This window comes from Cariama cristata, unplaced genomic scaffold (assembly GCF_000690535.1).
Source record: "Cariama cristata isolate BGI_N322 unplaced genomic scaffold, ASM69053v1 scaffold8551, whole genome shotgun sequence".
Taxonomy (NCBI): domain Eukaryota; kingdom Metazoa; phylum Chordata; class Aves; order Cariamiformes; family Cariamidae; genus Cariama; species Cariama cristata.
The window spans coordinates 1144-14141 of record NW_009598637.1 but is presented as its reverse complement, the minus strand read 5'-3'; the positions used below and the strand labels follow the sequence as shown (position 1 = coordinate 14141).

The 12998-nt window shown below is 40.1% G+C and overlaps 1 protein-coding gene across 1 annotated transcript in view; it reads right to left on the bottom strand.

Moving 5' to 3' along the window:
- Nucleotides 1-2222: 2222 nt before the first annotated feature.
- Nucleotides 2223-12998, bottom strand: part of LOC104168700 (RING finger protein 121-like) — a gene marked incomplete at its 5' end in the record, with an annotated part of 11461 nt that continues 685 nt past the window's right edge. Inside the window, 7 exon segments of the mRNA XM_009709373.1 lie at nucleotides 2223-2341; nucleotides 3028-3165; nucleotides 3662-3714; nucleotides 3976-4106; nucleotides 4748-4819; nucleotides 4822-4870; nucleotides 6549-6656. Coding sequence (XP_009707675.1) covers nucleotides 2223-2341; nucleotides 3028-3165; nucleotides 3662-3714; nucleotides 3976-4106; nucleotides 4748-4819; nucleotides 4822-4870; nucleotides 6549-6656 — 670 coding nt within the window.

Here is a 12998-nt window from a genome sequence, read left to right as displayed (position 1 = left end):
TGGCCTCTTGAAGAAGACCAGCAGGAGATGTTTTGGTTTAATCTGAAAATAGCTCTAAAATCCTAGACATGGAGATTAACGAATTAGTATGTAGCAAATGTACTCTGAATTAGTTTCCCCTGCCTGTTCGTCCCATCGCCTGTCTGTATCTCGAGAACAGAGAGCTGAGCTACTGCAAATTCTACTGCTTGCTGTGAGATTATTTTCTTTTTGTCACCATGGTCATGAACTGTTGTACTGGTTTCCGTTGGAATAGAGTTAATTTTCTTATGGTTGCTCCTATGGTGCTGTGGTTTGGATTAGTGACCAAAACAGCATGGATAACACAGGGATGTTTTAGTTACTGCTGAGCAGGGCTTGCCCAGCATCGAGACCTTTCCTGTTTCTCACGCTGTCCTGCCAGTGAGGAGGCTGGGGGTGCATGATAATTTGGGAGGGGACACAGCTGGGACAGCTGATCCCAGCTGAACAAAGGGATGTCTCATACCATGTAACGTTATGCTCGGCAATAAAATTTGTGTGAAAGAAAGAGGAAGGGAGGACGTTTGGAGTTACGGTGTTTGTCTTCCCAAGTAACTGTTATGCATGATGGAGCCCTGCTTTCATGCAAATGGCTAAACATTTGCCTGCTGATGAGTGTGGTGAGTGAATTCCTTATTTTGCTTTACCTATTGAACTGTCTTTACCTCAACCCACGAGTTTTCTCAGTTTGACCCTTCCGACGCTCTCCCCTGTCCCGCTGCGGGGGGCTGAGCGAGCGGCTGCGCGCTGCTGCACTGCCTTCCGGGGTTAAACCACAACAATTGGCTACACGCGTGAATCAGCACTGTTAGCAAAAGCTGTTTCCTTTAAATATTTAATGATGGAAAGTTGTTTAGCTATATAGTTATGTAGTTTATATATCTTTATCTTTGCAAGAGCTTTAGGAGAAAGCCTGCTTAGCCAAGGGGTTTTCTGCATTCTTTGTATAAACCACTTCTAATCAAATGCAATAAAAGTCAGTTTATGCAGCAAGGATTTTTGTCCTAGCTCTCCTAGTTAGTGGATCTAAGGACTGATACTGAGCAGTATTTCACAATCACCATAAATGAAATGTCCACATCTCCTGAGGATCGTGGCTGCAAGGCTTTAATGTAAAAAATGCACTTTCACACTGCGGTTCTGGCTGTTGTAGCATGTTTGTTCTACGGCAGACGACTTTCTTGGTGAAAGACACCTATGGAAGATGATTTCTGCCTAGTACCGTTGTGCCTTATGTGGGAATAGATGCTTCAGGGTAGGATCTAAATACTCTTCTGACTTGCTTAAATGGAGTTTAAGTTATTCTCAGCTAGAATGTGGGAAACACTGTTGTATATGTCATTTCTGAACCCAACACCATACTCCTGTCTCTGATCAGCAGCCTTAGCACAGGCACAAAAAGGGTGTTTCCTACCTTTCTGCTCTCTCTGTAAACATAGTCCAGAAAACCAGAGGGGATGGAGAGCATCGCACCTCAGACGTTGTGTTTGCTGTCAGCTGGGGCCAACCTTCTCAAGAAGATTGCTGGGACAAGGCCTCTAATTGCTGAAAAAGTGAAATAAATGGGAGACACTGGCACCAGGCTCTTCCTTCAGAGATGGTTTAGAAAGAAAGGGGTGTCTTAGGTGATACCTGCCTTGCAGCCACAGGAAATTTCAGATGAACAGCTTGAATCTGGTAGCCAGAGGGACGACTAACTTCTGTTAGGGCTTAGGCACAGTGTAGGACTTTTCCAGGCATGTACAGAAGCAGAGCTTAACAGATGGTAGTTGCCATTTTTTGGAATTCGCTGTATACAAAGCCATTATTTGACTTAAAAGTCTCCTTAACTGCTGCACAATTTTCTATAGTCAGAATTTCAGCTGGAAGCCACTACCAATATATTTAATAATGAAACAAAATATTTCTTTTCCTTTTTTTTTTTTAGGGGATATTCATTCTAATAAATAAGCACAATCTTCCCATTAAAGGCAGCAATTTCTTTTAGTTCTTACTTTGTGAAAATAAAACAAAATGCTTTAACAGCATGCTGTACAATCTTACTGTAATGCAAAAAGAGGCACTAACCTGCAAGAAGGTGTATAGCCCACCAGAGTTCAACTAACTGCTATTTTCTCTAGTCTGTTAAAATTGGAGTACAGAATATGCGAATTATTGTAGACGGGTAAATATCCTTTGCATTCTCACTAATAATCTGAGTCCTATTCTAGACCCAGTGGGTAATTAATGCCTTGGACAATGCCTATAACAACCAGTTGCCAAACCACCAGATAGCACAGCCAGTCCAAAAGTTGTCCATACAATACGTGTGCATTCCCACCTTATCTATTGTTAAGGAAACTGGAGAGAAAATGCAACAATAAGTAAATCTTGGTGTTTTTTCTTAGCCAGGATCAAAGAAAAAGTATTGGGTAAAATTTTTGAAATGCCTTCTTTTCAACTCTTCTAATTCGCTTCCTTTTTTATAGGGGTAAGGTTAAAATTCAATATCCTCTCCACATACGGTTAAAATAGGCTTCAAAAAAGTAAGCCAAACTTTGCCTCCACTCAAGCAGGTTTCTACAGATTCAGCAGCAGATCTTCAACTATTATTTCATTTGCTAAAGGAAAAATGTTGTTTCCTAACTACCATGAGGAGGGGGAAAAAACAGCACTTGTTCTGAAAGTAGATTATATCCATTTTGTTATTTCATTAAAGAGCAAAATCCACAGCATGGTCTTTCTAAAACTGATTTACATTCTTTAAAATGTTCTTCTCATTATAAAAATGATTTCCGGATGTCTTAAAATCAAGAAGAAAGAAAATCGTGCACTTTTCTTAGCTTGCTTGGGGTCTTAGATAAGATAAAGCCAAACAGAACTATCATCTCCCCTAAATATAATTGTTCCTTAATAATAATTGGTTTTCCATTTATTTGATGTGGCCATCTCATCCCTCCGCTGCAGATCAAAACAAGAATTAGTAAGTAATCAGGCTATGGTTTGGAAAATCCAAATCAAAAGCACAGTTGTTAGGGAGAGGGTATGGGTTACTTAACATCCTCTTCAAATCAACATTCTCAGGGCAGTATGGGTAAGTCTGGTTCTTGCCAACAACAGATGCAGGACTCATGAAACTTGGTATCAGGTGTATTGTTAAGGAATCTTTAAATTATAAACAAGGCCCAGTGCATATACCTGCAAACCTAATCAAACCATCAACACATAATTTTAATGACTGATTATGGATACAGTCTTGTTTTATAACTGAGTAGTTTCAAATTAGTTAAAATATTCAGAATATTTAGAATTATTTTAAAGTTGAATTTTAAAGTTGAATTAAAATTGAATGTGACTTGGTATTCACATTTTCCTGCTTGCAAGAAGCCAGGGTACCTTTATGAACTGCAGAAAGGGGTGACATCGTTCCAGCACGTATGCGATGATGCCTTTTGTTTTAGTTTCTGGAATGCAAAATGCTGGGTTGTGTGCTACCCCTGAGTATGAGACATTTGGTCTTCTGTTGGGCTGTGGGGGATGTATGTGCCATCGTTTGAGAAGGGTTCCACATCTGACTCAAAACTGCCCAGCAAGCACAGCCCCAGGCACAGCCGGAGGAAATCCTCTGCAGCACACGGGAGCCTAGGTTGGCAGACCTGACCCAAGGGTCCAATGTGCCGCCAGGCACACCCGCGCAGGCTCTGCACCGAGTACCTGGAAGACGGATTTGGGCCTGAAACCATAGGGTTATGGACACTCTTGCATCAGTCTTTCTGGCAAAAAGCTGTGTGGCCTCAACTTCTGTCACAGAACTGAGATATATATCATGCTCCTATTTTTACTTTTGTGCTATGTTGTTTCTGAATATGGTTTTGGTTCCTTTTTTTTCTTTGTATTTATTGCCATTGTTATTGTTTTTTAATGCAGCATAAAAGAGGAGAAAACAACAGTTCCATAATTACATGGAAAGGATACACATCGTAACAGGACAACTGGTAGGTGTTTTCAATGATCCCTTCTTCATTTATATCCACAAAAATTTTCTGCCCGCGGACTGCACAGATGTCATTGGACAAATTTCTTGTTGGTGTGCCACTGATGTAAAACTGTCAAGATCAAGTTTACTGGAAAAAAAGAAGCCAAAGAACAACAAAATATTTGCTTAGTGTCAAGGACGCATAAACACATTTTAAGTGCCATCAAAGATAAGGACAGCATGAAAATAGCTACAGTTGTCTTACTTTACTACTGCCAGGATGCACAGTTACCAAGAAATAATTCAAATCTTATTGCTGATGCAAGAACTTTAGCAACTGTCTGCTTGATTTTAAGTAACTGGGACATAAGAGAGTTGTGCTGAGGTAATCACCTTATTCGAAAAAGAAAAGAGCTATAAAAAGGAAAGGGCAAGAAGAGTCTTTCGCAGACATTGGGGAAGTAAGAAGCTTGTCTTCCTACGGCAATCAGGAAAATTACGTAGTCTCTTGTACACAGGGCCCACCTTTCGGAAACCCCAAATCAGGCACTGGCATGTGTCACTGACTACTACTTCGTTGAGACTGTTCTTCTAATCATAAGATTGACAAAGGAGTTCAACAGTTTGCCCATGGCACAAGACCAGCTCTCCTCAAGGAAAAGGGAGGTTATGTTACTGCCAGCGTATCCAGTAGACCTTATTCTCACAAGAGATTCAAGAGCTCACTTTCGGTCCTCACAAGTGGTATCCAGGATGATCCTCAGCCCTTACACCAATGGCGAAGGCCATGTCGTCGGAGCAAACCTCTGCAAAGTCTCTTCCCATCACTCCGTACTACAGTCCGCAAAAAAAAGCAGTGTCCCAGCAAAATCCGTGGAGTCATCAGACTTGATTCTGTCATAAAACCATGAAAGAGTACTCAGGTGAGTCCATCCTTGATCAAAACACCAGAATAACATATATAATAAGATTTTTACTCCGGTTGGCTCCTGCTTCATTCAAACGGCAGGTTTACTTTCATTTTCTTTTGCGGCAGTAGACGCCCCCGTACTTGAAGTATCAATATGCTTGGCGGCAAGCAAGGTGGAAAGTAGGCTATGAACTGCTTTTGGAGCCACAGCTACTCAGCTCTGTTCTGGGAAGGCCAAGCTGACACATTTCCTTATAGAAAGGGACTTTGCTTAGAGTCTTATTATAGAGAACAATTAGATATATTTCATTGTTTTGCAGAAGCAATGAGATCAGCCGAATCTCAGTAAGGTATAAGATGCCAGTCAAAGAAAATGTTAAGTTTCTGTAGTTGAAAGAGCCCACTGTCCTCCTGAATACAAATTCCTTCAGAATAGAATCTTTGCTAAATTGCACCAAGTGGTATTTAACCCCCTAACCCCCCCAAAAACCCCAACCCAACAGAGTCTGCAAAAATGTTAACATCTCTTGTCATCTCTCTGAGATTATATGTGTTACAGGTCTTGGGAGGCTGAAACCTGGCTACCAAATGCTCATAAACCTGGATCTTCTCAACGTTAAAAAGGACTTGTCATTTCTGCTGCAACAGGGCACAAAGTAAGATCCTTTAAAATAGAGCTAACAAATTTTGTAGCTATATCTTTAAAATACACTAGTGAGGGAATTTAGCTGGTTAAATAGAATATCTCAACAGACTAAAGCTTAACAGTATTGGTAACACAAGACTGCTAAGTTTCTGCCAAGAATTTTCCATCACAGCTATGTACTTTTGGATTAATCACCTATACAATGTATGGGCAATAAATCTGACACTTAAAGGAAGAGCTGATTTATGTATGTGCAGTCTCTCCAATACCTCCAAGAAGTGTTGGACTTACAGCAGATGCGTTATGCAGTTGGTCTACACGCTCTTGAGGAATCCCTGGATTTCTGGCCAGATGGTGCCTCAAACAGAGTCCAGCACAGTAGCTCTGACTGGGCTGCTAGTCAGACAGAAATCCTGGAAAAACATAAAGAAAATTTGAATTCTACTCAGGCAAAAATTCTAGCTGGATTAAGAGGTTAGGTCGAGAATCATCTGGACATACAGTATTGTCTTGGCAATAAAATGTCAAAATGAAAAGAGGAGAACCCCCTAGCAATATTATGGCCCGGGAGAGTGGGTAATCATAATTATCAGAAAGAATTAGAATGTGGTTTTGGTGTGAATGTGCTTATCTATTTTTATCCTTTATGTCAAGGCTTTTTATGTCTCATCTCCTTCAATTATACAAATGAAGGACTGAGGATTAACTCAGTAGTTAAATTAGGGGATTGAATGAGTGAACACAGTGGCTGTATGAAGTTTAAGGTTTTTCCCCCTCCTCTCTTCACACCACAAGCAGAAGTTGTAAAATGACTAAATATCAAACTTCAGACCAACTATGCAGTAACAAAATCAGGAAGTAAGAGAACCTACAGCTGCACAATGTAAAAGGGGTTTCCTATGTTAAGGTGGGTGGTGAAGAGACCAGCCTGGAACAATTTCACTGAAAAAAAAGTAAATCTATCAAATAGGAAATCATAACAGTTGCCAATCCCAATTTTGCCTGAAGATCCCTACCTAAAGAACAGATTAAATCCAAACGTGGTAAACATTATGGCTAGATAACCCACAATTCCATTTGCATAACTCAGCTTATAGATCAGGAGGAACCATTTGTAGGCCAACCTATGGATAAGAGAAAAGAAAGACTGCTCAATACCTTGCATATTTTGCAGAGTGGCACAAAATGCCACATACTAGGTAGCTTCTTCGGACGTATTCATATAAATTCAACACTTAACTTAAAACTTCTTTCTACAGCACAATAAAATGCTGTGGCTTGAACTTTTAAACCTTTTTTTTCTAAATGAAATTATATCAAGCTTAATATGTATATGTGCTTGAATTGCCCACAGTGATGAAATATTCCACTTCTTTTCCAATGAGCAAATATTTGAAACCCACTGAAGAGTCAAAAGCCCTGTAAGTCAGTTCTCTCCATGATCACATTAACAAACCGTGGATTTGGGATTGTGGAAGCCTGATGATGACAAAGATAAAGCAAGACTGGCTTTAATATGTGTTTGTAGAGTTAGCTCCTGTATCTTTATGGAAAGGTTACTAAAAAAAAAAAAATAAATCTGAGTGGAGATGGTTTTCAAATTTATGTTTGGTTTGGGGCTGGGGGATTTTTTAATAGCAAACAAAAAGCACAATCTATCTAGAGTAAAAAAACCTATTTCTATGGAAGATGAATCTCCTTCCTTAACCCAAAAAGCAGAATTCTGAAAGTATGTGTGTTACTCTCTGTGAAACCTAACACAGTTTTGCCACAGATTTCAACAGAAGCAGAACTGGATTCTTCTTCTTCTCCTAAGAAAAAGGAGAAACTCTTAATGAAAAATCCCCCAAAACCCCAGAAAGCATGCAACTGTTGAGCAAACTGGCATTTCACAATATAAGTTTAAATAAATTAACAGATAGAAACACCTGTAAAAGATAACGACACAGCACCATTAGGTCACACCACTGTTAGGCATTTCTCCACCCTGCAGCCCTGGCATTTCGGGACCACACTCTGCTGCTTGCGACCCTAAAAGTGACAGGGCTCCGTCGGTGCCAGGCAGCCCTCCTGGCAGGCCACAGCTCAGTGGTCCCTACACATCCCTGGCCGCGGAGTCGGAAGTCTCCTGGCCTTCACCGGAGGCCACCAAAGCCTCCCTCTCGCCTCACTGCTGTCCAAGGGCGTCCCTCTCCAACGGGCTTTTGTGCCGCGGGTTGCTTTTTTTTCAGTAGGCTGAAAGTAAAGTCTGAATTTAAGTGGCAAAGCCAAAACCGAACAGGCACACATCTTCAGTAAAGTAGCTACTTTCTAACACAAATCTATAATGGAACTTTGTTATCACGGTAGTTGCAAAGTTAAATGCTAATTAATTAAACCATAGTATCACAGCCTTCTCTTGGGTGATGCTGTTATCAGATGACTTGGTACACATTGTTTGCAGTAATTGTTTCAAATTTCCCTATTGATTTTTATGTCTTCTAGATTGTTAATTTTAATACTATTAGCCTTTACATGAAATGCATGAGTATTTTGTCAAGTAAATGAGGACAAAGATAGGAATCAAGTCATACAGATGAAAAACCCCAGTATTGATTTATTATTAATACTGGAAGGTCACCCTCTGGACAATTCCATAAAATAATACATCTGCATTGCTGCTAAATGGGAGCTTTAACATCTGGATCATATTATTCCAAATTTTCCTCATCCACCCATCATAGCGAGAGGAATTTCCTGACAAATCAGATTGCTGCCCAAAGGTAAAATGTTTTTCTCATTACCGTACTTTAAATGCGCTCAAAAAGACCTAGAAGTGAAGTCAGCATCAGCGTCATAGACTACTTTCCCATTTTCTAATTATGCAGATTAAATAGGTCATACAAGCACCAACTGAAAAACATCCATCTGTCCTCTGCTTCCCTCGCAACGCTCCCCCAACTCTGCGCGAGTAAGGATGCCTATCACCAGCAGATTCAACAGGACAGCATTAGTCCACTATCCTTTCCATCTTATAGCACATGGTGAAAACTGCATACATAAAGAAAATAACGGTGTAATAATTAGATTTATTGTGACAGACTGACCTTACCAGAACTTGTTAACTTGGCAACGCAAGCTAACTGGCTCTCTAAAAATCTACTTTCTTTTGATGTAGACATATTCAAATACTCAAAAACATATGCATTGAAGAAATAATAAATCAGCTGTTTATTTATTTTTTTAAGGTTGAAATTAATGTGCTTATACTTGATAGTACATTGGAAATTGGCAGGGATTTCTATATTAAGTAAATCAACCAATCTTATTTTCAAGATTTGCCTCGTTACTTAGGTATAGAAATCAATGCTGCCATAACTAAGCTGCTTCATTTTTCAACTATGTTCCAAAGTAAGTTCTCACTACATGACTGCCACATGATACAAGACATATAATCAGTAAAATGGGCAACCACCTACAGAACCAGAATTAAGGCTTTTGTGTTTGAGATTGTTCTGAGACCATGACGAATCTGCCTTTCTATCTATCTCAGATGTTTTAAGATGTCTATTACGCCAGGGGAGAACAATTTTTTTGCAAATATATCATATTTATTTAATTTTCATCAATGGACAGCTTCCAATGGCAAGCAAATTGCATTATAAGAATCAGCTGAGTACTCGATAGTCAGAATTTCCTTTGGGAAAATACCAAGTCAGAACACTAATAGGCTTTTTCCTTCCTTCCCCATTAGATATGCTAGGCTCCTGCCTTTGTGTTGACAAAAATGGATTGGATAGGATAGGCGAGGACAGGGCAGGAGTGGTTTTTCCAGGCTGGTAACGCTCTGACCAGCACCCTTCATTGCCACCCCACCTCCCAGAGCACGTAACGCAGCCGCAAGCACATTCGTTGGAGAAATGAGGGCGTTATCTGAACGCAGATCAAACTTATTGAAAATGAGTTTTTTGCAATGTGAATTAGCAGAACACAGGCTCCATATTTATTTTTTTAAATCTCAAATAACCATAACAAAATTCTCAAAAGTAATGGAGAAATGATCTTTTTCCCTAATCTGCTTCCTCATCATATGGAAGTTAAGCCCAAACTGTCAGCTACTATCTAGAAGAAAAAACCCACAACTGTCAGAGTGGCCTACATTTTATTTCAGACTAAGACTTCCTAGAAAAACCTCTTCCTTATTTTTTAATTTTTTTTTCCCTCCCCCTCCTCTGTGCTGGGATCACACCCCTGGTACTTTATAAGTAGCCATCTGTTGAAGGGCAATCTCTTCCCTCTTGCCAAAATTATCCACAGCTGAGCCTTGGGTGCTTTGCTGCAACTTTTTTTGCTCTTGCCTCTTTGAAATAGGAGCCTTCCCCAGCATGCCTTTTTTTTTTCAGGAGACAGTTTACATTCTCAGTAAGCCTGGATAAGGCTCTTTTGGAAGGTACAGGCTGTTGCTGTTTCTCTTGCATCTAGTAAGTAGTCACTGCTTTTTATTTTTTGTTCTTTTTGAGCAAGCTAATGAATGCCCTTTCCATTTAGGGCCTGATTTTATGCTCCCTTTGACCTTCATTTCCTTTTTCTTTCAAAAAGAAACCAAACTTTTCTTTTTTATGTGTTTGCAAAGCACTTTGAAGGGGAGGGTGGGAGTCAATCATTGCAATCCTTTGCTTTATTTCTACTAGCAGGACTGTGCAATTCTCTCTGAGCTCTTACTATGTCTGAGAATAGCATGAGTATCCAGAGCTGGGATGTACACATGCAAACAGCCACCATGACCTCAAAGAATCCGACAGAAAGGTTTGTCAGCTGATGCTGCCTTCCAAGCCATGGTATGCAATGGAGGGCTGGCTACCCGTTTCATTGATCTCTTGGGACAGAAAACAGAAAAGAAAGCAGTTTTTGATCTGGGAAAAGGAGCCTTGGGTTTACCCCTCCCATTGGAAATAAGGTGTTCTATCTCTTTATCTGATGTCCCTTCTCTTTTGCTCCTAAAGATGCAAGCGTGTGGTTGCACGCAGGGGAAAGGGGTTTCTTCTCTTCAGCATTAGACGCTGTTGTGCATAACTTATGTATGAGCTGTACAGGCATAAACCAAGAATTCAAAAGCTGGATAGCAAGTAGGAGAAATGCATAAGCAAGCAAAAGTAGAGGGCTGTTTTCTCTTTAGTGAGCATGTGGTTGTTTTTCAGATTTTGACTTGTTTAAATGTTTCCTACCAAATCAAACAAAAATGATATGCACATGAACACAAGCATAATAACTGCCACCTGGATGGACTGTAATGCAGAAGCGTAGACCTGCCTGTACTTAGGGGAGCAGTAGATTTATTTTTGTTGTTTATTTTTATGTCAAATGGATAATTTCCTGTATGCATTAACTAAGTTGTTTAAATCCTAAATGTGACCATCTTTACAGTTTCTGCTTCTAAATCAGAAGGTTTCCTTATCTGATGCAGCAGTGTATACTAGTTATTTTTAATCTGTCTTGTGCAAGGATCTCATTAATCATTCAACTTTGTATCTTAATGTTTGTCCTATTTGTTAGTCTTCAGAGTACAGTGGACCAGATTTTGGCGGTTACTGTATTGGTAGAGGTTTGTGGCTTTAACTCTGCTGCATGACATGCTTTTAAAGAAAGCAAGGTAACGCAATGAGATCAACAGTGTGTTCAAAAACTGTACGAAAGAATCTGGATATGAAACATGAGGGCAGTTATAACTTAATACACAAACTTGTAAGTTGTTTTGGTGACAAACACTCCTAAGTTCCCTAACATGGAATGAGTGCAATCAACCATCTACTGGCAGGGATCCACTATGAGTAGCAGTGTTTGCTATTATAAAGTAACTTCATACTTAGGTAGATGGTAGGTGTGAGAATATATTACTCTCCCAACTAACCAGAGCATGAAGCGGAACTGCCAAAACCCAGTGCAAAGTGAACTTCAGCTTCTGGTGCTACTATTTTTACTGAAAGAGGCTCTTCTTCAGTTCCTCTTTCACTGGAGAAGGAGGCCTTGCTGCTCCCGCACAGCTATGCACTGAAAATTGAGGCCCCAACATGTTTCTGGTGCAGATGTTTTGTTTATTTTAAAATGCACTGCAAAAAACACAAAAACCATCACAAAGTCTTATTAAAGCATTGTGATGGCTGTAGTTGTACTGGAACCTCCCTAAATTAGACTAAATGCACTTAAAAGTATATGTTTTCCATATCGGCTATGTCACTTTGTAGGTGTTCCTGGCTTCTGCAAACTAGTCGTTGGGAACGAAGCCTCAATTGCTGAAGACGAAGTTGCACAAGTAAGAGGGCTGTAAGAGGTGTAGGCTGTCAGCATTTTTGGCAGAGGTTAAGTCTGTGTAGTACACGTTAACTAACTTTAAGTACTGCTAATGGGGGCAATGCCAAAGCAGCACAGACTGCATGCTTTTTAGACTCCCACAGGCTTTCCCAGGCAGACAGGGACCCTCCCGGCTGCTCGCCGTTGTATGCACACTTAGCGTTCAAGTGTGTTTCAGCACTGATCCGTTACCAGCCTCACGCAAAGTATTTTCAACGGGAAAAAAAAGACATGGAAAGTCTGAGTAACTTCAGTGTTGTGTGCTTTATTCTAAATGCGTGTTGAAATCAGTAAGGCAAAAATACTTGAAAAGCTCTGAACCGAGATGCTAACGTGAACATAAAATGACTGAATCGTACAGCAGAACTGGTCCAGAAGAGAAGTTAAAGGGAACATAACGGTAAAGTAGTACCGTATACGATTATACTATACGTGCTCAGGTATTGTGTGAGCTTAGGGCTAGGAGTGTGTGTTTGTAATAGTAGGGAGTTAGCGATGTGGAGCTAAAATCCTCAGTGACCTGTGGTGCCTGTGACTTCATTAGACGCTTCACCTGTACATAAGTTGCCATGATGAACGTTTCATCACTGTTCCTAACTCTGTAAAGTATAGCTGATGAGTCTGTTTCAGAATCTCTGTATTGCAATTTTATGCCACTGTGAAACTCCACTAACGGTAAAGCTGTCATAGATCAGGCTGATTTTATATCCTGTACTAAAACAGTTTCTGCAAATTGTATCAAGGTTTCATTCTTTAGCGTCCAACAGACCTGTCAGATCGGGGGCTATGATGCTTCAAAGTCTGAGGAGCAATTGCCAAGAGATAAAGTATTGATCATGACAGCTATTGATGTCACTGCTATTAAGAAGTTCAGTTACCAAAAACTGGGTTTCAATCTACACATGTCTTATGGCACTCATCAGCTGGGGAAGATGGAAAAGCTAAAAAGCTGAGGGTGTGCTTAAAATTCTGCCTGTCTGAAATATCTGTGTAATCCCCATCATTTGTTTAACACTTACTTAAAACTCACGTTGCTTTTTAAGGACTGGCCCTTTCTGAGGTGTCTAACTCTTTTTTTTAAACTACTGAATAGGGAGGTCAGGGGTGGAATCATGTCACTTTAGTTTTCTCAGGTCTGC